Source organism: Pyrgilauda ruficollis, unplaced genomic scaffold, assembly GCF_017590135.1.
Source record: "Pyrgilauda ruficollis isolate IOZ18807 unplaced genomic scaffold, ASM1759013v1 scaffold46, whole genome shotgun sequence".
Lineage (NCBI taxonomy): Eukaryota > Metazoa > Chordata > Aves > Passeriformes > Passeridae > Pyrgilauda > Pyrgilauda ruficollis.
The window spans coordinates 3,877,532-3,903,177 of record NW_024526155.1 but is presented as its reverse complement, the minus strand read 5'-3'; the positions used below and the strand labels follow the sequence as shown (position 1 = coordinate 3,903,177).

The window sequence follows — 25,646 nt, the reverse complement described above, 5'->3', positions numbered from 1 at the left end:
TACTGGGGGATTTCACCAGGAGCCCTTCCTGACCAAAGCCCCTGTAAGCAGAGTTTCAAACAGCAGCAGCCTTTCAGAGGCAAGAGTTTACACAAGTGTTTCTCTGGGCAGGAGCCAGCCTGGAGGCCACCCCGAGGTCACTTCCTAGGGCTGCCCCTGCAGCAAGACAGTCCATCCCTTCCCAAAATCTGCTCATTTTTCACGTACAAGGATACTTGCCTTTCTCCCAGTCACCTCAGCCTGGATACAAACTGGTCTCCAGTAGGTGCCAGTATCTGCCTCAGAAAGGAGCCAGGAGTGTGCTGTGGTTGGGATCAGGGCGGGGAGCAGAGGGCAGTGCTGCCTCGGGGTGACGAGTACTGTCGTGCTCTTAGTCATGTTTTAAGACTCCTGCAGGGTCATTTTATCCTCTGCTGCTTCTTGGTGCTATTCTTGAGAAAGAACATCCCAGTCCTGCAGGGACAGGGAAGGCCTGCAGGTTTACTTCAACGCTTAATACCGCACCAAAGCCTTGTGTGAACTCCTGTGTTCAGGGCTGTTCTTGAGGCAAGCGGGAGCTGAGGATTAATTACAGTGAATTTGAGAGCAAGGAGACAAAGCCACGTTCTTCTGCTCCCAGAGTTGCTGTGGGTCTGTATTAACAGAGCTGCCACCTTTGTTCTCCTGCAAGAACAAAGGTGAAGCCTTTGGACTAAGGAACATTTAACCCATTTCTTTTTGAATACCCAAGATACGCTGTAACAGCTTCAGCGGCTTCCCTGGGGGGGAAATCTGGGGACAGCTTTGTATCTGGAGAAACTCACAGCAAAGCCATGAGAAGAATCCTTGACAAATGGGGCTTTAACACTGAGGGCTGCAGGACATCCCAGAAGCTGCACTGCAGCACCATGAAGTGTGCTGTAGGATCAGAAATCTTTCTGAAAGGCTGCTGACTGCCTAGGAGAAATGAACCTGTGTATTACTTTTTTTTTTTTTTTTTAAGGACTTCTACGTTGTCCTAGTCATAGAGGAAGTTCTGCTAAAAATGAAATACTGATTGAGGAAACTCATCACTCCCATACTGTGAGACCTAGTTTTCTCTCACATGCTTTCAGTCAGATTTCGAAGCACCTTTGGCTTACAAAAAAAAAATCTGCTGCTCCATACCAGAACAGTGGCAGATGGTCTTTGTTTCTTAATGAATCTTTGGGGTTTTTTTTTTGTGTGCAATAGTTGAGGGATTTGCTTCCAGGGAAGATATGTCCCAAGACCTGTTCTTCTCAGAGACAGTGGCAATCATCCATTTGCATCCATAGTTTTGCAAAAAGATTTCTTGCCAATCTGATTCTTTTACCTTCCCTTTCCCCAAAGCTGCTTCAATGCAGAAAATTTTAAGAGAGGAATTGCCAAATTCAAAGAGAAGGCAAGGGTTGTGGGATTTTATGGGGCTGTGCTTACTTCTTTTCCAAATGGCATTAAACAGTTGTTCTAAACAAAGAACGGGTGCAGGATTCAGAGCCAAAATACTCCAGTCTTGGTTTTGTACATGACTCTCCCCTGCTTCAGCTTTCTCTAGCCACTAAAGTTAACAGGGGAGGGGGGAACAGGATCAAAGGAAAAACAGTGTTGTTGGTGTGGAGTACAAAGAAAGAAATGAAGCTGAATCTGAGTGGTTCACTCCAGGTTTTACCATGCTCTGATTTACCTTTCTCCACTGCTCACCCTAAGGCTTTGTGCCCCAGATGCTGAGTACTGAATACATAAGTAACAACTTGTGCACTGAAGTGCTGTCTGAACACCAGCTGCTCTGCCCTGCCTTATTTCTTGGAATTTGCTCCAATTTCTTCATTATCTCCTGCTGCTGCTGCAGGAGCAGAGGGTTGAGGGATAGTGAAGGTAAGAGGAAGAACACGTGAATGCCAGAGGAAAGCTGCATGACTCAACACCAGTGTTAGGACTAAGATCCTTTGCTCTAGAAGCTTGCCCAGTGCCTGGAATGCTTCTGGTGGGATCTGTGGGGTTAGCAGGGCCCTGGTTTCCCTGCTCACACTGAGCACACACCCCATGGCCCTGTGCAGCCAGGCAGGGCACAGAGATCCATCAGCAAGCATGAAACACAGACTGCCTTGGGCTAACCAGTAATGTTGTGTTTCTCCAACGTACTCAGAAACCACTTGCAAAGCCTCTCTGTTCCAAATACTTCCATGCTTGTACTGAAGCTGCAAAACTGACAAGACTGAGCCACAAAGGAGACAAGAGGAGACTGTGCTGTCGAGCAAGAGTCAGGACAAATAACTTCTGCCATGCTGTTGGCTCTACAACAAGCTTTAATACTCTGGAATTACACACTTCTACCCACAGCTGCTTACAGGTACTTTGGGGAAAGCTTTAAAGCAGAAGAGTTGCTATAAATCCCTTTTGTCCTCCTAGCTTGATACTCCCTCTCCCCCCAAATATTTTTCACCTCTGTCCATAGAAAAGGGATTTACACATAACACAGCAGTTAGTCAGGAATTCAGATGTGTGCAAGAGAAGTCATGCAACTGTGATTATTGTTCAGCAGGGGTTTTAACACGTCCTCAAAGAAGAAAGGCCAGTACAGGGTAGTAAGGTCTCCCTTCAGCCTGTGACAGGACAGACACCATCCCCTGCACCTCATGGAGGGGTGGGAAGAACACCCATCTTGTTTTGAGTGTCCAAATCAAAACCCTGGAGAGTTGATCTGGTGGAAAGAGTCAGCAAAGTAAACAGGTTTCCTTCCAGTTGCCATAAAAGAGTGCAGAAGTATCCAGCATTCATAATTTTCCAGAATTTATCATTTCTCCCCAAATCCTGTGCCCTGTATTTACAAGTTCCCAAATCTCCCGACAGCCAGATCTGTGCCTGTGCCTTGAGGCAGAAGGGGGAGAGGAGTTACTCCAAATTACAGAGACATTTCAACACCCTGGAGATGCTGCCAAGCTCTTCCATGTCTCACAGGCGCAGGATGGAGCCGGGAGTTTCTGAGCTCCACACAGTGTATTCCTCAAAGGTTTGGAAAATAGATCTGAAAGATGCCACGCCACACACTGCCACCACTTTTGTTGGGATACTCACAGAGCTGCAGTTTATAAGTTCAGCCAAGTGACGATGAGGGGGATGCTGAGGATGGAAATGTTGGGAACGTGGGTCCAGGCAGAGCTTTGGGCCATGCTGGGGCTGCAGAGGTCAAACAAACTGCCTTGAAATTTGTTTTTTCGGGACTCCCTTCTCAGCATCTCCCAGACAGCTGCTGCTTCCTTCTGGCAGTCCCAGAGCACTGTCAGGGCACAGGTGTGGAATTCATCCCAATACCTGCAGCCAGGGAGACACCACACTGTCAGTCCCTTTGCACTCCCACAGTGTGGGATGCCAGGGAGAGCCTTGCTGCCCTGAGCCTGCCCCCTGAGCAGCAACAGCCTCGTGTTTTGTGCAAGTTTCCCAGACTATTCATCCCCTCCATCATCTGCCAGAGCATCTTGGCTAAACTTCCAAATCTCAAAACACTGAAATTATTTATTCCTCTCCCCCCCTCCCCCTTTTCTCTGGAAGTCAATAAAATCCATTATTTGCCATCAGCAAATGTTTCCCTGAGTATCTCACACAGGCTGCAAACAAAGGCCCAGCACATCTCATTCATCACTTTCTCCAAGCAGAGTCAAGGGCACATGGGAGCACAAAGCATGGAGAAGGACAAGAGCTCCCACAGGCTGTCTCAGCTTTTCCTGAGGTACGGGCAGGGGCAGGAGGAGTTATTCACTGTGTTCTCATTAGAATAAACTCCATTTATCTGCTGGGTATTACTTTCACAAGTAGAAGCTGTTGAGTGGAAAGAGGGTTTTGGAGACTACCAGAGGGAAAAGATAAAACAGGCAAAGATAACCCATGGTCCTGCAGGAATAAAGCAGGAGCTGCTCTGCTGTCCTGTCCCACATGGGCTGGGCTGGGCACCACGCCCAGCTCCCTGCAAGAGGGAGACAAGAGTCTAGAGGACAGGAGCAATTGCTCTGACACCTTCTCTGTCTCTGCCAACACACCGGGCACACATGTCACCTGTCAGGAAGGGGATGCAGTCCAGCTGGCTGAGAGGGGACACTGTGCACCTGTAAAGGACAGCATGGTGCTGTCTGAGTGCACTGTGCTGGAGATGACACTTTGTGCAGACAGACAAACCTGAGCACTCTGCTTGCTTAGACCCGGGGCTTACGTCAGAACGCCAGCTGTGAGGGAGTTCATTAAACAGAGTCACTGTGGCAGAATAAACGTCCCCAGATAATGAGAAAAGCTGGTGCCAACCCTGGCAACCTCCAGCACTCGCTCCCGACCTGCCGCAGTAGCAGGCAGCTCTGACAGGTAAGAGTTAAACCTGACCCATGTCTTCAGGCAACACAAGCTCAGGAAGGTGAAGGGGAACAGCAGCTCTGGCCTGGATCTGCTTTCAGCTGGGAGGGCAATTCCCAGCCTTTCACCCTTCACAGCCCCCATCTGCTCAGGCAGGCAGGCTGCTGGCAAGTGCCTTGCCAGGCCGGCTCTGGGGCAGCACTGCACATGAGCTGAGACACCACCAGCCCCCCAAACAGCTCCTGGCTCCCTGTCCATCCCTCACCCACCCTCCTGGAGAGGGGACCAGCTCCAGAAATGTTTTCAAACAGCCATGGATAAGGCTGAGCATCAAAGGTAAATAATTCAGAAATATTTCCTGGCAGGAAGCTGGGACATCATCAGCTTCCTGCCAGGGAAGATCCCAGGACCTGTTTGGGGATGGTCTGTGCCTCTGAGCTGCAGGAAAAACTCAGCTCACATGTTTCACATGAGCTTCAGCAAAGGAATCGCTCTTCCAGCAGCCAGCAGCAGCATGGGCTGGGCTGGGCTGACTGCTTCGGTGTTTTCTAATACCAAGAAGCCTCTTTTAATAAAACGCCAAGCAAACCAAAAAGTATCGATTCTATCCAAACCAGAGCAGTTCCCATTGGAACCCACACAGGCAGGCCCCAGAGAGGCTCTTCATCCCGATCCAGGCTGTCTCCTGGAGAAGGGGGAATACAGAGCAGGTCACAGCCTGCAGGGTGGTTTCCCGCAGCTCAGAAAGCACGACCCCAGGGCACTCAGCCCTCCACCTTGCTCTGCCAGGTTTCCACCGCCCCCAGGCACGTGGGTTTTCCCTTCATTGCTACCTGCATTTCCTGGTAACTCCTGTTTACTCCCCACAGCTCGCTCTGAAGATGCAAAGCTGCCTCCATTTATCTCTGTGAACATTTTACATCCGCCTTGCTGCTTCTCCTCATCTGCTTTTTAATCGAACTTTTCCCCAAACCTGCCCAACACCACCCCTCACTGCCCAGCTCTTCTTCAGTTCTGTTAAAGTTAACATCCTCCCAATATCTCAGGGCACCGCTACAAACTCGGGCAAACCAGGGCTGGGACAAATCCAAGCCTGAAGGATGAAGGGTTTAGGCAGGGAGGGAGAAAGCTTTTTTTGGGCTGCACGTGGTGGCCGGTGCAGGCTGCTCCCGGCAGCGCTGGGCACCGGGGCAGAGCACTGCCTGAAACCTGGGGTCCAGGGGAGATTTTCCGGGGGTGCAGAGCGGGTCGGGTCCCTCCAGCCCTGCTCCTCCTGGCTGCAGGCATGCAGGGACTGATGGGACCAGTGCTGGGGGCTGCAGCTGCTGCCAAGGACCAGGGATACAAACTCCTGTGGGAGACAGATAGGAGATGGATGGACAGACGGACAGAGAAAAGAAGCTCGCTGGGTCAATCTGAAACCGGAGTGAGGTGTGGAGCACATGTATGTGTGCAGGCACGACGGGACTCGAGAGGGCAGGAGACCAGACAGGGACAATGCCAGAAGCCAAGCTGGCCGTGCACCGGACTCACCTGCAGACCCGGCGCAGCCCCTGCAGCTCGATGCCCTCCTCCTCCTCGTACGTGGCCATGCTGTCCCCCAGCTTGAGGACGCAGTCCGAGAGGCCGCGGTAAGCGTCGGCGCAGGCGGGTCCCGCTGCCAGCAGCCCGGCCAGGTGCCCTGCCAGCACCGGGGGGCGAAGTGAGCACCGGCACCTCTGGGGACAGAGCCCACCCCCGCCCCGGGGTGCCCCGGCTGGGCGAGCGGCCCCTTCTATGCGGGACAGCCTCGAGCCCCCGCCGCCCCCCGGCTGTGCCCGGCGTCGTCGGGGTCTGCTCAGAGCCCGGTGGACACGGGGGGACCCCGAGCCCAGTCGGCCCGGGCTGCCATCCCGACACCGGCACCCGCGGCGGGGGACAGCGACCGGGGGGAGGACGGCCCGCGGGAGCCGCCGGGGGGAGCCGCACGGACGAAGGGAGAGAGGGAGGGAAGAAGGGGACACATCGCCGCATCACTCCCTCCCCCCGGACACCGCCCGGTCCCCCCGCCCCGACCCCCGCCCGGACATCCCCTCACCCAGGGCGAGGAGCAGCACGGCCGGGCCCCGCCGCTGCCCCATCCCTCCGCCGGGCTCGGCTCCAGCCCCGCTCCGCTGCCAGTGCCGGTGCCCGCACCACCGGGGCCGGCAGCGCTCCCCTCCCTCCCGCCTCCGCGGGGAGGGCACCCGTCCCCAGTCGCCGCTAATGAGCGGCTTCGGCCGCGGCTAATTAAGGAGGGGGCTGGGCCGAGGCTGTCGAGCGTCCAGGGGCACCTCCGGCCCCTCACCCCGCAGCCCCGGGATCCCGCAGCCCTGCACCTCCCTGCATCGCATCTCGCAGGGACTCTCTGCCAGCGCCCACCGCTGCCCACACTCTGCATCCACCTCCAGGAACCAGCGCCCACGGGGCCCCGGTACCAGCATCCTCACCCCAAAGGCCCCCACCCCCTGCCCACCGCAGCCTCTGCTGCCCACTCCAGCTGTGACACCAGTGGGGGACATGGGACAGTGCCCGCTGCCAGCAGCAGGATTCCAGGCAGGGCGAGGATCTCTTTGCCCTTTTTGAGTCTCTTGAACAGCACAGGAGAACACGATGAAGGGTGGGAAGCAAAACTCAGAGTGTTTGAAGGGTCAAAGGACTAAACATCAGCACCTACAGCTCCAAACCTTCTGCCCAGACCCTGGCTCAGCAATTCCCCAGGCTGCATGATCTTTGTGGCATCAATTGGGATTTTGCATGTCTGTGGCTTGATCCCAGCTCTTGCCCCAGGAATCCCTTTGGCTCCAGCAGGAAGGGGAACAGAAAGTTTCTGGCCTGCTTTGGTGGCATTGCTGTGGAGGCTGGTGATGTCAGACCCTTCTCTCTGCTGGTGACAGCTTTGCTCTTGGGGACACTGCTTTGCACCAGCCCATGAACATGATTAGGACCCTCATAAGTGGGACCCCTCTGTGCACAGGTACCCTCACCCCCGCGGCAGCTGGGCCTCCACCTCCAGCGCCAGGAACCTGGAGCAGTTGGAAATCACAACTCTGCAAACTGCAGGTACCCAAATCTAATGCAAAAAGAGCTGGGATGTGAAAACCAAAGACTATTTCTTTGCAAAAGATCAACAAAAACAACTAACTACAACATTTATTTACAGATGAGTGCCATGTGCTGCATCTTCATCAGCCCTGGAAGTAAATCAAGCAGCATGTTCATTTCAGTTAGGCACATTCCATTTGCCACCAGCCTGGGACACGCAAGGGAGAGCCTGGCCCAGAGATGCCACCACATGCCCACAGCTACCTGCAGGGACAAGCCAGCCCCAAGGGCTGTTCCCAAGAATCTGCACAATGCCCCAGGACACACAGGGCTGCTCCATGGCACCGAGAGCAAAGTCTGTGCAGAATAGCTCAGCTGCCTGAAAGAAGTGGGATATGTTGAAGAGGAAATTCCTCTGGGACAGGCACCCTCTTCCAGCTCTGCCTGCTCCTTTGGCCGAGGCTGGTGTCCTGCTGCCTGCACAGCACCTCTCAGCCCTACCTGCTCTCGTGCCAGCAGCTGGCAAGCAGGAATGTCTGTATGGCATGGGGCCCGAGGACGTGGGGACATGACACCCCCGGGGCTTGGCAGGAGCCTCTCCCAGCACCACACAGTGACTGTTAGCACTGCGACAGGAGGTCTTCCCTCGGGACAGGGCATGGCCAAGGAACTAGCTGGTTCCAGGCACAGAGTGCTGGTGCAAACCCCATCCAGGCCCCCCCACCTCGCCTCGCCTGCGGAGATTCTCGTTTCTCGGCAGCCACATTCCTTTGAGGGTGTTTATGGCTTTTCTGTCTCCCCGCTGTCCCAGGCTAAAATCGCCCCTTTTAAGGGAGCCGCAGGACCACGGGTTGCTGGAGCTTTGCCGGCTGCAGGCTGCTCCCTTGCAATGTGTCTCCTCATTTACTGGAAAAGCAGCCTTGCCTTGCCTTGTTTTTTTTCTTGACTCCACAATTTTCTGATGGAATCAAGCTGCAGTTCACTCCCAGCCCCATCCACGCATGCCTCCCAGAGAATAAATCCATTTTCACCGGCAAGTGATTCACCTGTGCCTGGAACTGGTTTGTCTTTTCCTGAGCTGCCGATTCCTCCCCAGCTCCATCCTCACCCCGCAGCTCCCTGACTCACCTCCCAAACCTCTAATAAACGGGAAAAACCTGAGCAGGAAGGGCAGGAGGAACAAGTCACCTTACATTTTCTCACAATGACGGGCACTTTGATGCTGCCCCCCCTGGGGTCTTTTGGCAGGAGCTGGACTCCGTGTCGTGGGGAGAAGAGGTGACATTCCGACCTGGGCTCGTGACCCGGGCATTTGCGGTAAGGGCGGGGGCTGTTGACACCAGACAGTGCTGAGAGCCTGCACGGGAGGAACAAGGGAGGCAGGGATGCTGCGGCAGCCGAGACAGACCCTGCAGGTTTCTGGCAAGATATTCTTAGGGCTCCGTACCAGAAGTGGAGACTCTCCACTGAGTCCAGCGTCACTTCTGTCCCTCTCATCTTTTGGCCCGGGGCAGGCACGCTTTGCTAGGAGTAAAAAAAAAAAAATTAAAAAAAAAAAAAAATCATTATGTAGAGCTGGCTTGCCTGCAATGGTTTAATTGGAATAAAATGTGTGCCCCGCTGAGCGGCACGGCTTGTGCTGAAGAGCCAGGATGAGTCAGGCTCGGTGCCGATGATATCAGTGCTTTTCCAACGCCCTCCCGGCAAGGCAGGATGAAGGGGCCACGACAGCGAGGGATCTGGGAACGTGTCACTCTGCACGGGCAGCACCCATGTGTGCTGTCCCCGCAGCGGGATTCGGGATGCACTGAGCTCTGGGGACCTCGGGGTGCTCCGGAAACTCGTGTGCGCACAAACAGCCTCCACGCCTCGCAGCAGTGCCTGCTGCCAAAAGACACAGACGTGTCACATAGCAGAGACCTGAGCTAATTCCCCGGCCCTGCCTCCTCGCCCCTCCCTGGCAGGGCCGGCCAGGGGGGCAGTCGGGACGGTGCCGACAGGCTGGTGCTGCCCGGAGGCCACACCGAGCTGTGAAGAAGCCAGAGCCGGCAGGTACCCAGCAGAGATTTGGTCATGCAGCTGCTCAGAGACCATAACCCCCACCCGTGCTACACCAGCCCGGTCCCCCCAAACCGCAGTGCTGGCACCCCGCACTATGGGCAAACATCAGGCAGGAAGGACTGGGAGTGCTTATGGACAGGGATAAAACATTTACGTGGACAAAATTCAAAACCACCGTGAAAGCTGAAGCCAGCCGCGGGGCGCAGGCTCCGGGTACCCAGCACAAAGCCGGTTTTCGGCAGCAGGAGGTCCCAGGGGACATAGGGGGGACAGCAAAGCAACAGTAGCCAAAATAGAGCTGGGACACAAACAATACCCAGTTATCTTTTGTTATGCAGACAGCGAGAGGAACACACTGAGAACGGGACAGGCGGGACACGCCACAGACACTGGAAACTCCCTTCCAGTCACAGCAAAAGTCACAGTGGATGTCCCCCACTCCGGCTTGGCACTGACCAGGCTCCGGGCAGAGCTGGCGCTGGGCACGGCGAGGCACTGACTCACCCTGCTGAGACACAGGAAGGAGGCGGCGGCCAAGTCCTTGGCCCTGCCAAGGAGCAGCCCCGATGTGCAGGGCTGAACGTGGGAGAAAGCACCCAGAGTGGGGTCTGCCGGGGATAAGGGTCTCACGAGGCCAGGAGTGAGATGGGGAGGGCCCATCAATACATGGTGCTGTCCTCTCTCCCGCGGGAATGCGTGAGCTGAGCATTTTGAGAAGGAAAGAAAAAGCAAGAATGAATGGTAACTGCTCTCCGTGCCCAGGCAGAGCCCCTGCCTCCCCCCGCCTCCCCCTGCCCACCTCCTGCCACGCGGGGCACAGCTCCTGCCGGAGCAGGGCACCTGCAGCCCACCACCGCGGGCACTGATCTCTGCCTGGGCGGCTGTGGGGGGGAGGGACCCTCTGCAGGGACCCACTCGGGACGGGGGACCCTGCATGGGGACACTCCGTAGGTCCCGGCAACGCAGATAACCGGGTACCGCGCACGGAGACCCTGCTCTCCGTGGGGACCCTTCACGGGGACCTTCTGATTCTCCCTGTGCACGGGAGACCCCATCCCCGCCGCAGGACTCCCGGCGGCCCCGGGCTGCGGGTCCCCGGCGGGCGGGGGCGCGGTGCCGCGGTGATGGGCGCGCCGGTACCGCCCCGTGCCGCGCCGAGCGCCGCCCCGCAGCGCGCCTTGGGAGAGCGGCGGCGGCGGGGGGGCCCGCACTGATCCCCGTCCCCCGCCCGGCCCGGCCCGGCCCGGCCCGGCCCGGTCGCAGCAGCCGCATGTCGGGGCCCGGGGCGCAGAGCCGCAGCCGGCGGCTGCCCGGTAAGTGCCGGCCGCGGGGTGGGCTCGGCGGGATGGGAGCGGGGCACCGCACCGGGCGGGCGGGCAGGGCTCGGGTGCCACATCCCCTCCATCCTCCCCGCAGCGCCCACCTGATGCCCCTGGCAAAGCGGCTGTGCCCCACCTGCCGCCCCCGGAGCCTCCAGCCCCGGCCGCCCCCGAGCCCCTCGCTGCACCAACCTGCTGCCGGCCCCGGGGCTGCCCGCGGAGCTCCGTGCCTGGGACGGGGATGCTCGGGGAGCGGGGGGATTTGAGGGACACCTGCTTGGCAAGTGGCAGAGCTAGGAAACCTGTTGGGTCGCGGGTTTGTTTTGGAGCGGCATCGGCAGCCCTCGGAGCGCCGTGGCTGCCGGAAGGAGCGGATCCCCCCGTGCCCGCAGGGCTGAGGATGCTGGGCAGAGCAAACTCAGTGGCGAGCGGCGGGGCGAGCGGCAGCCGGAGCAGCGGGGCTTGTAGAGGAGCAGCCTGCCAGGCACCGTGCCCGGGTTGTGCCTGCCGTGCCTCGGGCACCGCGCTGCTCCGTTCTCATGCTTCTCCTCGCATGAAAGGAAGCAGGGCCCCGCAAATAGCAGGGTCTTATGACACAGCCTCTGCCGGGGAAGAGCTCCGGGCGGCAGGGAAGGATATTTTTAGTGCTGAGACGCAGGGGATTTGGAGATCGCTCGGAGGAGTGCAGGCGATGAAACCACGGCACACACAGGGGTTACGAGGTGCTGTGTCCTTTCTCTCCAGTCCCCCCTCCTGCTTTTCCCAGCAGGCAGCCCTGCCAAAACCACTGCCTCCCTCTCACTCGCCCGGTGCATTTCCTCTCATCGGGACTACGGTTATTTTTTGCTGTGCTGCAACACGAGGTCAGATGTGCCGATGGAGAACTGTGCAGGGCATTAACACTCAGGCAGCCGGTGTCTGAGCATCCCATCTCTGCGTGGCCTGACCCTGTGTGATTCTCTGGGCATTCCCAGCTCTCCTCGCCAGCCGCTTCTCCCAAGGCTGAAGGAGCTGAAAGCCCTTGGGAGTTATCCTTGTTCTGCAGGGGTTATGCTGGGGCAGGGTGACAGGGATGCAGCTTGCCATCTCTGCACAGCCTCCCAGAAGATGCCGAGGCAGCTGAGGAGCTGCACTGCCCCCCACCCGTCTCCTAGCAGACCTGTTTTTGGGGGAGGAAGGTGCATTCTGGCAAGTTGGAAGCAGTGGGGCATACTGGACTTCTCTGGAGGAGCAGAGCCAGGGGTTTGGGCTCCAGAAAGGCTCAGGGAGAAGGGCAAAAGCAGCTTACTCCAACCCTTTCATTCATCAGAGAACTGACCCATGCTTGGAGCAACCTCCACTTAAACTCTGCTCACCCTGCTAGCACCTGCTGCTCCTTTCCACAGCCCGTATTATTTTTCAGGACCTTCTTTAAATCCCTCGAAATCTCTGCAAGATATTGCAGAGCTGTGGCCTCGAGAAAAGGCCATTCCTATCCTTTCTTGGCCTTGTGCCTTCAGTAACAATCCTTCTCCCAACCCAAACACACCCCTCCTATTTACCGGCACAGAGGGGTGTGCCATGATCCCGATGGCTGTAAGGGTTGAAAAGCACATTCCCTCCCAGCAGAAAGGCAGCTGGGTCCGAGTACATCCTGAGCTGCTACTCTCAGCACCCTCCAGCTCTGTCTGACCCCTGCTCCATCCAAACTGCATCCAGGGGTTGCTCCTCTCCCAAGCCTGCTTTGGCAAAGGTGTGGATGGGAGAGCTGACAGAGTTTTGCCTCCCAACCCTCCCACGCCTTTCCCCACCACAGCGTGGCCACGAGCCCACACAACGCGAGGGGTGGTGGCTCTTTGGTGTGCCCTGTCAGGGCAGAGGGACCACCGGGGCCATCGTCCTCGCCCTCAGCCCACCCTGCGGCATCTGCCTAGCAGCAGGTGAGAGGAAATCCCTGCGGGGAATCCTGCCCTGTCCTGCCCGCCCAAACTCTGCAGCAGCGTTTGGCCCCGGTTCGTGTCCAAGCAGCGCTGGCGAACAAGCCGTGAGAGCCGGAAGGATCTGAAGGCAGCGGGGCGCTCGGAGCCGCCGCAGCCGCGCTGGGCGGTTCAGGCAGCGGGGCAGAGCCTGGCTCTGAATGCTGATCAGCCTCCCGCCCCTCGGCTCAGCGGGCTGGAGTAATAACCATGACAATAGTAATAAAAGCCAGGCCACCAGCAGGTACCGACAGATCCCCCACGGTGCACAGGGGCCGCATTGTGTGTGCTAACGTGTCCCGCGGTGGGAACATGCCAGCGGGATGAGACAATCCCCGCGCCTGGCAGCCGCGGAGTGTGACCGGCCGTCACATGGAAGGGCCGCGGCAGGGAACGCCGCGCTCCTTTATTTCCCCGGCGAGGGTTGCCGAGGGGCAGCCACACTGGCAGGGCTGTTCGCTCGCCCTGGGCCCGGAAGAGCCGTGCGAGGGGGGAAGGCTCCATCCCCGACTCTCACCGCGGTCACGGGTCAGGCAGGGCCAAGCACAGCCCCAGCTGCTGTCTCCCGCTGCCGGCGTTCCTTACATAATGGGATCTCAGTGCTCGTGCCCAACTCCCCGACCAGAGCTCGAAAACAAGTTCATAAACAGGTCCTGCTAATTTCTCCCTCAAGAGAAACCGTGGCGCCCACAGGAATGCTGCCACCAGCAGCCGTCATCACTCTCCCCAAGCACACTTACTCCGAGTATCGGTCACGTGCCGGGAGAGCATGAGCAGCCCAGCTCAGCCGCATTCATGGCGCTCGGGACAGCACCCAAGAGCACTCTGGTTTATTTTGTATTTGCACTGCAGAAGGATTTGGACACTGGTCCTTACCTCCACACTGAGGTCCCTTTGGCGGGACGTCCCGTGGAGAGCTGGTCTGTCACCCTGAATCCTGGAGCCAGCCCAGCCTCTGCACAGCTGGAGCCCGATGGGCTCTCCTCGGTGTGGTGAACCGCGGCAGTTTGCCATGGATTCAGCACAGCTGGGCCGGGGAGCACAGCTCTGCCTGGGACAGCCAGCTGCTGAAGGGAGACAGCTCCATAATCAGTGCCTTGATCACCCCCTCCTTGTCCCTGGCCTCACTCTGTTCTGCAGATGGCACAGGGAGGCTGGAGGTTTTTGCTGTACCCCGGCAGCACCAGGCTGCAGCCACCTGTGAGTTGGCTTTCCCAGGAGGAAAGGTTCACTGGCACCACCATCCTGGGCCCTGCACTGAGGCTCTGCACCAGAGCAGGCACCAGTGCTTTGGTCAGATATACCAAGGCAAAGAGCCCTTCAGGCAGCCTGGACTGCTGCCCCAGGCATTGCAGGAAGACGCTGAGCAGCCAGAAGAGGACCAGAGCCTCTTCAAGAGTTCGTGGTGAGTCGCCCTGAGTCACGGTGCATCCCCACGTGGTGCTGCCAGCACAGCCCAGCCCGCAGGAGCAGCACCTGCAGATGATGGGGTTTCACTGAAGGATGCCCAGAAACAGGATGCAGAGAAGCCCTGGAAGAGCTCTCAGGAAGATGTGACATTGATCTCCATGACATCTCACCAGGCTCAGCACCTTTCTCCAGTGTGGTTCCTGTGCTGCTCCGTGCTGCTGGCAGCCAGCTCCTCTGCTGTCCTTGCCCCTGTTCCTGCCAGACAGGGTGGGAATGCTGCTCCCTCTGTTCCCTCCTCCCCAGCCTGGAGGAGCAGAGGGTTTGGGTTCTGCTCAGGCAGAGCACAGGATGTTTGTTTGGTTTCCTTGGTTATTACACTGCCTGCTCCAATAATCACATTTTCCTTGTGCCGGTTGGGCCAAGTGCAGCAGAAAGGAAATGTGGAATGGCTGAGGTCAAACACCAGCCTGGGAACAGCTGGGGCCACCAGCCACAGCCTCTCTGTGCCACTTGGGTCCTTGCTATTTTGGGTACCCAGCCCAAAAGGAAGCTACCAAGACCGGGGATGCAGCAACAAGCTCCTTCAACAACAGCCCAAGGGCTCCCATCACTCCGTCCCGTGAGCTGGGGACACAAGCACCGGCAGTGAACTGCTTGAGGAATTACAGGAATGAAAATGTTTGTGCAGGCAGAAGCCAAGCTGGCTGTGAGCGGGGATGTGAGAGGGAGCCTGGAGCGTGGGTGCGGCTGCATTTATAGTGACGGTGGTGGCGGGGGCGTGACAGGCAGGGCTGTGCACGGGCAGCGGTGACAGGGTTGCCAGTTCCTTTCATTGCTTATACATCCTTCGGCCCAGAAAGCCTGGAGCACTAAGGCCAGCTGTTGACCCTGGGAGTTCCCCTGCTCGTTAGCATTCACACACAGCCCTCTGTTTGGTAGCAGGGAAACTGAAAGTGTGCAAACCGCGGCTGATCTCACACCAGCTCCCCTTCCCCCTTGAGAACTCCCTTCAGCAGCTGTGAGCACAGCGGATGAGCTCCCCATTCTGGCTGCCCTGCACCTCAGGGAGGGATCTGAGGCTCCAGCACAGCAAGTGCTGGTGATGCTGCTGCTCTGGTGTGTCACATCTCTCCAACGGTGACTAGATCAATGTGTGCTGGTAAAGCAGAGCAGAAGGGAACCACCAACCGTGCAGCACAGCCATGCAGTGTGAGCCGGGACAGGCAGAAGGGCTCCGACAGCCCTGCCTGCTCCAACTCTCCTCACCTTTCTCCCCAGCTGAGATGGAGCAGGCCCAGCGGAACCTGGATGCAGAGCAGATGCAGCAGCAGCAGCTGAAACTGCGGGACAGGCAGAAGTTCTTTGAGGAGGTTTTCCAGCATGATGTGGATTTCTTCTTCCCCATGTCTCACCTGCAGATTGAGCACCGGAGACGTACGTGCTGTGGGCACCAGCACGGGGCTGGGGGGTTTCAGGGACAGTGACACAGGGGTTGGAGATTGGTGGGACATCCCCAGTCCAAACAGGACACCCATGTCCTGAACCAAGATGGGACCACAGTGGCTGTGTGGGTGTGCTGTGGGTTACTCACACCCCTCCACTGAAGGCACATGGGTACCCAAGCTGGTGCCCTGTAGTGCCTGGCTTTGGGCAGGCTACATTTTGGAGCAGGCACAAGGACTGCAGTGACACAGCAGGGGCTTCCAGAGGGATGTTTTAAGGAAACATGATTTTCCTGGGGGCTCTTACCAGCAAGTAGAATTCAGTTCTTTGTGTCAAGGGTGGTCTCCCACTTCAGGGTCCTGCCTGCACAGAGCTGATTGTGCCTTTTGCCTGGCACTATCACTCACCTTTTCACTGGCCTCTGTCTCTGCAGCCCCCTTAGGCAGCATTTCCTCCATGGAGGTGAACGTGGACATGCTGGAGCAGATGGATGTGCTGGACCTGTCAGACCAGGACACTGTGGATGTGTTTCTGGGCTGTGGGACAGAGGAGAGCAGCATTGCTGGGTCTCTGCCAGGTATGTGCAGTCCCAAGCCCTTTGTGGGCCAGGCTGGAAGCCCTTCCTGCCCCCAGTGCCCACACTGGCTCATTCCTCAGCCCCAGCCACCCTGTGGGCAGATCCACACCCACCCAAAGGCAGATATTGGTGCTGGGTTTGTGAAGTTGGAGGGACCTCATATGGGGCTGTTCCACATCAGTATCCACCTCCTCTGCCCAGACATACAGACCCTTGTAAATTCCTTGTGCTGCAGAAGACAGAAGAGGCCAGGCACCTTCCAGAGTGTGAGTCAAATTCCCTTGTCCCGAAGCCTCTCTGGAGCAGCCAGTGCCTTGTCACAACTCCCAAGGTCCCCTCCATGCTGCAGAGCTCATTGTGCTGAGCAGGAAGGCTGCAGAACCAGGGAGCTGGGCTGGGGTCTGCAGGGAAAGTAAGGGGTTCCAGCACATTCCTCCCCACTCACACACTGTAGTGAGGTCAAACCAAAGGTCTCCTTGCCTGCTGCAGCCAACAGCCTCACACAGCGTGGCTCTGGGCCGTGTTTCAGGCAAGATGGAAGAGGCTCCACTGCCAAAAACGGGGAAGGAATGTGCAGCAACTGCCCTGAGCCAAGCCGGGGGTGTGAGGTGGGGAATGGCTGCAGCAGCCACACGGGGAGCAGTCAGGAATGCACAGCCCACTGAGGAGTGAGTCTTGGAGGGGCCATCCATGAAGCTTAGGCAGCAATAAACCTCCAAGAGCCTTTTTCATTCTCATACTGCTCTCTTCTCCAGGGGCAGATGCCAGCCAGTGCCCAGAGGAGATCACCCTGCCAGTGCCCAATGCAGCTGAGAGCAAGTCTCGCATTTCCTCCACGTCCTCTGCCTCCACGGATTTGAACAGCCTGGACACCAGCGAGGAGGGGGCCGAGACCCCCGTGGTGCAGTCGGATGAGGAGGACCTGCAGGAGGACAGTCCCAAAGAGCAGGTGGTGAGAAGCTAGCAGGCAGCTCTGCCCTGCTCCCAGCCTCCTCCCTACGGACTCACCAGCCCAGAAGGAAAGCGGCTGGTGCTCAGTTAACCCCACCCTGGACTGCTGCCCTGCCAGAGGGGAGAGATGGTTTTCCCCTCCTCTCCCTCCATGTGTTCTCCTGGCAGCTAAAGGAGAAGGAAAGGGGTACTGTAAGCTCCCAAAATTAACTCTTCAGGCTTTGCTGCTAACACTCCCTGCTTCACTCCCTACTCCCCAACATGCCCAGCATCCCACAGCTCCACCACCTCCAGAAAGCCATCCCTTGGGATCCCAGTTCCCCCTGCCCTACTGACAAAGGTTCTGTCCAGACAAGCACTTAACGACGGCACAGAGAGAAATAACACTGATCTAACCAAGCAGTGGGTGTGTGTGTCATTGGGGGAAAACAGCACGGGGGATGAGGGTTCAGGGGGGATTGCAGGAGGGAGAGCAGTGCAAAGCCAGGCTGCTCACTGTGCCACGCAGGAGCAGATGAAGCCTCCTGTTGCACAGCCCAGGGCTGGCTCCTGTGCCCAGGCAGGAACAGACAGCACAGGCCTTGGCAGGGAAGGGCTGCAGGGCACGATGGGGAGCAACTCAGGCTCTGCAGAGAGAGGCAGCACAGACAGAATCACAGAAACACAGAAAAATGAGGTTGGAAGAGACCTCTAAGATCACGGAGTCCAACCTATGCCCTAACACCTCAACTAGACTACAGCACCAAGTGCCATGTCCAGTCTTTTTTTAAACACATCCAGAGATGGTGATACTGACAAAGGTTCTGTCCAGACAAGCACTTAACGACGGCACAGAGAGAAATAACACTGATCTAACCAAGCAGTGGGTGTGTGTGTCATTGGGGGAAAACAGCACGGGGGATGAGGGTTCAGGGGGGATTGCAGGAGGGAGAGCAGTGCAAAGCCAGGCTGCTCACTGTGCCACGCAGGAGCAGATGAAGCCTTCTGTTGCACAGCCCAGGGCTGGCTCCTGTGCCCAGGCAGGAACAGACAGCACAGGCCTTGGCAGGGAAGGGCTGCAGGGCACGATGGGGAGCAACTCAGGCTCTGCAGAGAGAGGCAGCACAGACAGAATCACAGAAACACAGAAAAATGAGGTTGGAAGAGACCTCTAAGATCACGGAGTCCAACCTATGCCCTAACACCTCAACTAGACTACAGCACCAAGTGCCATGTCCAGTCTTTTTTTAAACACATCCAGAGATGGTGATTCCACCACCTCCCTGGGGAGAGCATTCCAGTGCTTTATTATTCTTTCGGTGAAAAATTGTTCCTAATATCCAACCTATACCTTCCCTGACGTAGCTTGAGACACAGCTGGCTGAGCGGGGGCTGCTCGTGACCTGGAACCCCCAGCCAGGAGCACAGTGGGGACTTGCCACGCAGATGGGCTGAGCAGAGAACACCAGCAGCTGCTCCCCTCTGCTGCTCCACAGCAGTGGAGGGAGCACCACCAACGTGAGGCCACTTTACAGCCAAAGCTGGGCACAAAGCTGGCCACAGGCCCCTTCATCAGTGGCTGCAGGCCAGGAAAGCGCTGTCCCTGCCCCTGCATCAGCACAGCCGTGGTCACCACGGGGAAAGGAGCCTGGCAGATAAGCAACAGAAGCCAGGGAATGCTCCTCATCCTGGCTGCTTCCCAGGGGGTGTTGAGATATGGCTGCACTGTTCCTGTGTCAACCAGCACTTTGTGGGACCAGCTGGAGTGCTCCGTATCTGAGTGCAGCAGAAATGTGTTGCATGTGCTGCCTTAAGCTGGGAAATTGATCAAGAGAAAAGGGCCAGGCTTCATGACTTTTCAGGCTGTAGCACAGGGACTTCTCTCTCTAGGTATAGGGTCATTAACAGCGCTGGATGGATGTTTTTACCTTTTATTTGGCTGATCACTTCCAACATGCATCTAAACCTTTATTACCTACCAGTATCCCGTTGCAAGGAGTTGCCCAGTGTAAAAAAATACCCAAACCAACAACAGTATGTAAATATGACCTTTTTTTTTTCCTGGACATGTTGACTTTCTGGTTTTATGTGATGTTAGTAATTGGCAAGAGGGGGAAAAAGAGATAGAAAGTAACTCCTTATTCTTCACAAACACTGAATCACATTGTCAGTTGCAAGTTAACCTTGCATGAGGACCTTAGATCTTAGCAAGTGGGTAATCAACAAGGTATAGCAGCTGGTAAGTGGCAACCACACGTTGCTATAATTTTAATGCTTATTTCCTATGGAACAAATCATCACCACACTCAAATCACCACGGGGAGAACAGGAGATGCTGTGAGCTCCGTCGGACCGTCACTGCCTTGCCGTGCCTGCGTTCCCTTCCCCGGGGGCGGCCCCGGCTGGCGGCTGTGGACGCGGGGCGCTCCCGGACGGCTCTGCAGCCGGAGACAGGCGCTGCCCTGCGGGAGGGACACGAGGAGCGAGGGCGAGGCGGCAGCCGCGGGAGGAGCGGAGAAGTGGAAGGCACCTGGGGACAGGCACAGTCCTCGCAGCGTCCTGGGCACCGCCAGCCCCGCGGGGAGCCAGCCAAGCTGGGACGGCGCCAGGGCTTCCCTGCAGCCCCGATTTCAGAGCGGCGGAAGGGAGCCCTCGGAGAGCCGCCCAGCCCCTCTCAAACAGCAGAGCTGGCCGCGATCATCCCCGTGGGTCCTTTCCGCGGAATATTCTGCGGTTCTGCGAAAGCGCTGGCGCTCGCTGCTGGGCCAGCAGCACAGCCGGGCTGGCGCTGCTCCCGCGGAGGCTGCGGGCTCGCTCCGTGCGGCAGCTCCCGGTGCCAGGCCGGGACAGCCCGCGGCCCGGGCGCACACAGCGTCTCCATGGCACCCCCGGAAGCGGCGCCATTGGCGGCGCCGGCGGAAGCGGAAGCGGCGCGGGGCGGGGCGGGCGGTGGGATGGCGGCGGCGTTGCTGCTGCTGCTGCTGGCGGCGGCAGGGCCCGGGCCCGGGCGGGCGGACTCGGGGCAGGAGCGGCGGGACGCGCTGCGGGAGGAGCTGCTGCTGAGCCCGCTGCCCACCGGCGATGTGGCCGCCACCTTCCAGTTCCGCACGCGCTGGGACGCGGACCTGCAGCGGGGCGCAGGTAGGGCGGGCCCGGCCGGGGCGGACCGCGCTGCTATTGGCTGGCGCGGGGGCGGACCGCGCTGCTATTGGTTGAAGCGGTGCGCAGGGGTGGGGCTGTCGCTGAGGGACCACGCGACGTGATGGTTTGCCTCGAGCGTTGACGTCACGGGCGCGAGTGACGTCAGAGCGGGGTGAGGGGAGCAGGGACAGGGCAGAGGCTGTGGGCATGGAGCGGTGACATCACACGGGGCCGTGACGCCAGCGGGCCGCGTGTGGTGGCGCAAGCATTGGCAGTGTCGGGTGACGTCAGGGTGGGGCAGGCCCCGGTGTGATGTCGGGGAAGGGGTCGGGGCACGAGGGGCAGGACTAACGCTGCCCACAGTCTCTCACTACAGGCTCTTCCCCAAGGCGCTGGGGCGGCTGGTGGCAGCGCTGGGCGTGCGGGAGCTCCACCTCGCGCTCACCCAGGGCTTCTGGCGCACCCGCTACTGGGGGCAGCCGCCCCTGCAGGCACCCGCTGGCGCTGAGCTCTGGGTCTGGTTCCAGCCCACGGTCACCGAGTAGGTACCCCAGCCATGCATCTGTCCCTCTGGGTCCCCTCTGTGCCCACTGCTCCAGGAGCTGTTGTTTGTCTCTCCTGAGGCAGCCACGGTGTGTAAGCAGGCCTCCTGGGTTGAAAAATGTCTGCTGGAAAGAAGAGCCCAGGAGTAGCTCTAAAAACCCACAGAACATGCCCATCTGTTCACAGCACAGGATGTGGTGCTGAGGGCAAATCCTTGTTCACTAGAGGTCCAAGTAATTCCCCTGTGGGCTCTGTGATGACAAGCACTTCATGATGCATAGAGAGAAATAACACTGATCTAAGCAAGCAGTGGGTGTGTGTGTCATTGGGGGAAAACAGCACGGGGGATGAGGGTTCAGAGTGGATTGCAGGACCCCTTGCTGCGCTAATACAGTGGGGCTGTATCTTGATCTCTCATCCATGACTCACTTCCTTTGACTCCCATCCAATACCTGTCACCATCTCCCCTAGCACACCACCCCTGTTCAAGCTGCAGCAGCCCTGTGGGGACTCACAGAGCTCTCTCCTCCCTGCAAGTGTCCCATCTCTTGTCTGCTGCACCAAGGCATTGCTCTGGGTCTCACAGCCCCTTCCCCATTCACACACATCACCTCCTGTGTGCTCCTTGCTCCCCTGGCCTCTCTCCTCACATATCAGCTGTGCCCACTGCCATGTCCCTTGGCTGTGTGATGCCTGTGAGTCCTTGCTGCGTGTCCCTGCTGTGTGTCCCTCAAATCTGATGTGTCAGAATAAAATACCAAGAGAGCTGGGGTGTGCCAGCCCAGCAGTCTCTCTGCACGCTCCATGCAGCTTTGGTAGCCCAGTGTGGTCACTCCACTGTATTTTCTGAATGTTACTGACTTAACACTTGTTGTTTCAAGGATCTGAGCTGCTGAGTAATCTCTGGTGTCTGTTCTCACACACAGTGTTGACAAAGCCTGGAAAGAACTGAGTAACATCCTTTCGGGAATATTCTGTGCTTCTCTCAACTTCATTGACTCGACCAACACAGTGATTCCAACAGCATCCTTCAAACCCCTGGGTTTAGCCAATGGTGAGCCTGGCTCTGCTCTCTCACTCTTGCTTTTCACTTTAGTTCTGCCCCGTGCCACTGCCAGCATTCCAGGTGCAGGTCCTGCAACGACTCTGGGTCTGGGTGTGTACAACAGCATCTGTTAACCTCTTCCTGGAAGGATTTCTTCTCCCTGCAAACAAGGCTTGGAATTAAACAGAGGAAACTCAAAAATAATACATGGCTGATGCTCCCAGGCCCTTATATATCTCTATGAAAGTGTTTTACAAAACAGTGAGGACTACAGTGTTAAAGGCACTCACAAAAAAAGATCTGCTAGGATGTATCCTTACCCATTCTTTGCAATCACTCTGAACAGAGTGGGGTCTGCTTCTGGTGGAGCTCATGGCATTTCAAGCACTGAGAGGGTGGTGGGGTACACTGGGGGTGTAGCAGCTCTGCTGCTGTGCTCATGCCTGTAGCAGTCCCAGCCTGCTCTCCTCCCTCTCCCTGCCCAGGGACAGATCACCATCTCCTGCGTTACGCTGTCCTGCCCCGGGAAGTCGTCTGCACAGAGAACCTCACCCCTTGGAAGAAGCTGCTGCCATGTGGCTCAAAGGTAGAGACAAGTCCTGCTGGCCAGTTGGGCCACTGCTGATGGAGCTGGGCTCCCAGCAGCAATCTGGGAGCATGCACTGGGAGGTTCCCTCAGGGCCTTCCTCTCGGTGGGAGCAGAGGACAGGGCAGGGGCTGAGTTTCTCCTGTGTTCCCTGCAGGCCGGGCTGGCTGTGCTGCTGAAGGCTGAGCGCTTGTTCCACAGCAGCTACCACTCCCAGGCAGTGCACATCCGCCCCATCTGCAGGGTAAGTGCTGGGCTCAGCTCCCTTCCTGAACTCCCCAAGAGAAAATCCAAAGCCCTCTTGTCACACCACAAGGTATCACACTGGTTTGCCCAGCTACCCTGTGATGGGTCCAACTGTCTAACACAGTTGTCATCCGGCTTCTGTGGTAACCCCAACTGAAATCTTGCAGTCCTCCTGGAGTTCCAGCTCCATCCTGGTGTCCTCCCCCTCCAGAAGGTGTGATCAGAGCTGCTTTTCTCTGTCTTGTCCAGGATGCCTCCTGCCTGGCTGTGTCCTGGGAGCTCAGACAGACCCTCACTGTGGTCTTTGACTTCTTTTCCAGTGGCCAGGGAAAGAAAGGTAAGCATGGTGGCTGTTCTCGAGTGCTCCCAGCCTGCAGCACTTGACCTGCCACCTGACCTTGCTTCCCACAGACTGGTCCCTCTTTAAGATGTTCTCTCGCACGCTGACTGACACGTGTCCTCTGGCCTCGCAGAGCAAAGTCTATGTTGACATTTCCCCTAAGAACAAGGTAAACTCATGGGCCTGAAAGCATGCCCTGCTCCCTCAGTTCAGCCACTTCATGTGGCTCTGAAACATCCTCACCTCCATCCTCTGCATGGCCTGGCTCTCAGGGGCTAACAAAGGGAGGTGATTTCCTTGCTCTGAGCAGGGCTGAGGCGATGAGCCTGGTGGTGTTAGCAGGAGCACAGAGCTGGCTGTTGGGTGGCAAAGCTCAGGGCTATCTGGAGGGACTTTGTCAGTGCTGCCAGTTTCTTCAAAAGGGGCACTTTTTCCTTTCATGGTCCATTTGCTTTCCTCAGGAAAAGGAGCTACTGGAAGTGTCCCCCCCTCCAACATCAGTACATGAAGCTGTTGTCCAGGGAGACAAGAAAACCTATGCTGTGTATGACCTGCTGAGCCCCTCGCTCTTCAACACATCTCGCAGCCTCAATGTGCAGCTGAAGTGGAAGCGGCCCCAAGACAGCTGTGAGTGAGCAGAACTTCACTTCATCTGCACCACTGGCCGGGGCTCCAGGGCTGACAATCACCCCACTGCTGTCCTTCCTCTTCCACAGCGGAAATGCCCATTCCCACTCTCCATGCTCAGCGTTACGTGGGGGGGTACGGGCTGCAGACCGGGCAGATCTGCACCCTCATCTACAACACCCACCCCTACCGAGCATTCCCCGTGATCCTGCTGGAGACTGTGCCCTGGTACCTGCGGCTCTACGTGCACACCCTGACTATCATCACCAAAGGGAAGGAAAACAAGCCCAGTGAGTGAATCCCCAAGCAGCACATGCCACCCAATTCCCTTGGCATGAGCAGCTCGTTCCAAAGATGGTGTAGTCCCTCCCTCAGGCCCCAGTGGTCACTGGGAAACTGGATTGTGAAACAAAACATTTTAGGATGTTTTCCTAACCCTAGGTTCAGTGCTCACAGCAGATGAGACCATTAAGTCTGTTTTTTTATGAGGCACATGGATAGTGTTTCATAATCCAATAAGGGTTTAAACCAACATGAATTAATTTTTGTAGCATAGGAAGCTCAATTTAAAACTGATGATTGGATTTAATTTTGCATTTATACCTTTCCTTATGAATACCTGACTGTCATGGGTCAGTAGCTTTTTGCTATGGGTGCATCTTCACTTGCCCAGAAAACCTCTCTCAGGACAGTGGAAGCAGGATCACCCACCTCATGGGAGATGTCCAGGCAATGTGAGATTGGACAAGGTTCCCTGGTGCCATTGTGGAAATCTCTTTGGGGTTAGGTTACATCCACTACCAGCCAGCCCAGGACCGGAGACGGCCTCACCTGTTGGAAATGCTGATCCAGCTGCCAGCCAACTCCGTCACAAAGATCACAATCCAGTTTGAGAGGGCCTTACTGAAGTGGACAGAGTACCCACCTGACCCCAATCACGGCTTTTATGTTGGGTAATGACATTCCCCAGCTCCTCATCCCTATCGGGGCTTTGCATAGGACTTACTGCCCAGGTCTCTGGAGATGTCTTTGCTGCCAGGACTGACACTGGCATGTTCTTTGTCCCCTTAGTTCATCTGTGCTCAGTGCCCTGGTGCCCAGTGTCACTGCAATGAAGGACATGGATGTGGAGCAGAGCCCTCTCTTCACCTCGCTGTGAGTGTGCTCATGCTGGGGAGCAGGGCTGTGACACAACCTGCGGGCTGTGGCTGCTCTCATCCTCTCTGGTGAGCACAAAGCACTGGTTCTGACCTTGCCTTTCCTTCTTCCACTCTCCAGGTTTCCTTCCTCCGATGGCTCCAGCTATTTTGTGCGCCTGTACACGGAGCCACTGCTGGTGAACCTGCCAACACCAGACTTCAGCATGCCCTACAACGTCATCTGCCTCACCTGCACCGTGGTGGCCGTGTGCTACGGCTCCTTCTACAACCTGCTGACCAGAACGTTCCACGTGGAGGAGCCCAGCCGGGGCGGGCTGGCCAAGCGGCTGGCCAATGTCATCCGAAAATTCAGGGGGGTGCCCCCACTCTGAGAGGAGCCAGGGCAGCCAGCACTGCCTGCAGGGCTCTGTGGGGAGACAGACAGCAGAGCACTGCTGCCTCTTGTCTTGCTGAAAGCAGCTTGTTCCGTTTTGCTGCCAGGAATTCTCTTTGGGATCCAATAAGCTGAGAGATCACTTCCATTGCTAAGATGGGAAATGGCTCTAAGCCCATTGACTACTGAACTGCACTGCTGTGGGACGGGGAAAAGTAAAAGACTTCTGTTTGGGAGAGGTGTAACTTACATGCTGGGAATGGTGCTGGAAGTAAACTGGAGTGTTTTGTACATCTGTGCTGCTCCTGGTTGGTTTTGCTTTCTCGGCTCATGGGCAGAGTTGACCCTCTAAGACTGTGAGCTGCCAACTCTGTAGCACACTGCCTGGATCATCTGGGATTTGATGCAGGCAGGACCAGGCAAGGGGGGTTGATCTGCAGAAAAGAGAGGGATTCATCTGTTCTAACATCTCACCTTTCATGGTTGCCA

General features: G+C 57.2%; 3 protein-coding genes across 13 annotated transcripts; 2 read left to right on the top strand and 1 right to left on the bottom strand.

Annotated features, from left to right (window-relative positions):
* Positions 1–1,174: 1,174 nt before the first annotated feature.
* Positions 1,175–15,417, bottom strand: LOC121359596. 10 transcript variants are annotated; one of them, XR_005956065.1, is made up of 5 exons: positions 10,974–15,417; positions 9,779–10,163; positions 8,849–8,925; positions 5,872–6,019; positions 3,171–5,689 (listed from the first exon to the last, which is right to left on the bottom strand). XR_005956065.1 is itself a non-coding variant. In XM_041478645.1 (5 exons), exons 1-5 carry the CDS (start codon positions 10,120–10,122, stop codon positions 5,392–5,394), a joined length of 891 nt encoding a protein of 296 aa, XP_041334579.1. In that variant the 3' UTR covers positions 3,171–5,391. The 10 variants fall into 10 exon arrangements, 8 of the variants coding, with proteins under 8 accessions (XP_041334578.1, XP_041334579.1, XP_041334580.1 ...); XR_005956066.1 differs by having other exon boundaries at positions 9,967–10,163; XM_041478645.1 differs by lacking the exon at positions 10,974–15,417 and adding an exon at positions 8,595–8,758 and having other exon boundaries at positions 9,919–10,122.
* On the top strand, positions 10,073–17,516 carry DBNDD2 (dysbindin domain containing 2). Of its 2 annotated transcripts, none has more exons than XM_041478652.1 (4): positions 10,073–10,203; positions 15,425–15,580; positions 16,023–16,166; positions 16,922–17,516. In XM_041478652.1, the coding sequence occupies exons 1-4, from the start codon at positions 10,155–10,157 to the stop codon at positions 17,128–17,130; spliced, it is 558 nt and encodes a 185-aa protein (XP_041334586.1). In that variant the 5' UTR covers positions 10,073–10,154; the 3' UTR covers positions 17,131–17,516. The 2 variants fall into 2 exon arrangements, with proteins under 2 accessions (XP_041334586.1, XP_041334588.1); XM_041478654.1 differs by lacking the exon at positions 10,073–10,203 and adding an exon at positions 10,570–10,775.
* Positions 17,517–20,035: 2,519 nt separating this feature from the next.
* On the top strand, positions 20,036–25,448 carry PIGT (phosphatidylinositol glycan anchor biosynthesis class T). Its single transcript, XM_041478803.1, has 12 exons — positions 20,036–20,237; positions 20,601–20,778; positions 21,707–21,834; positions 22,311–22,411; positions 22,569–22,655; positions 22,907–22,994; positions 23,069–23,166; positions 23,459–23,624; positions 23,714–23,914; positions 24,412–24,577; positions 24,696–24,779; positions 24,903–25,448. Exons 1-12 carry the CDS (start codon positions 20,051–20,053, stop codon positions 25,153–25,155), a joined length of 1,737 nt encoding a protein of 578 aa, XP_041334737.1. The 5' UTR covers positions 20,036–20,050; the 3' UTR covers positions 25,156–25,448.
* The last annotated feature ends 198 nt before the right edge of the window (positions 25,449–25,646 follow it).

Coding starts and splice junctions, on each gene's coding strand:
- LOC121359596 (XM_041478641.1), bottom strand. CDS start 10,122: ATGGGCCCTCCCCATCTCACTCCTGGCCTCGTGAGACCCTTATCCCCG. Junction 8,926..9,918: donor CCAGCTCTGCCCGGAGCCTG/GTCAGTGCCAAG, acceptor TTTTACTCCTAG/CAAAGCGTGCCTGCCCCGGG. Junction 5,690..5,871: donor GGGCTGCGCCGGGTCTGCAG/GTGAGTCCGGTG, acceptor TGTCTCCCACAG/GAGTTTGTATCCCTGGTCCT.
- DBNDD2 (XM_041478652.1), top strand. CDS start 10,155: ATGCGTGAGCTGAGCATTTTGAGAAGGAAAGAAAAAGCAAGAATGAAT. Junction 10,204..15,424: donor AGAAAAAGCAAGAATGAATG/GTAACTGCTCTC, acceptor CTTTCTCCCCAG/CTGAGATGGAGCAGGCCCAG. Junction 15,581..16,022: donor GCAGATTGAGCACCGGAGAC/GTACGTGCTGTG, acceptor CTGTCTCTGCAG/CCCCCTTAGGCAGCATTTCC.
- PIGT (XM_041478803.1), top strand. CDS start 20,051: ATGGCGGCGGCGTTGCTGCTGCTGCTGCTGGCGGCGGCAGGGCCCGGG. Junction 20,238..20,600: donor GGACCTGCAGCGGGGCGCAG/GTAGGGCGGGCC, acceptor CGCTGCCCACAG/TCTCTCACTACAGGCTCTTC. Junction 24,578..24,695: donor AATCACGGCTTTTATGTTGG/GTAATGACATTC, acceptor TTGTCCCCTTAG/TTCATCTGTGCTCAGTGCCC.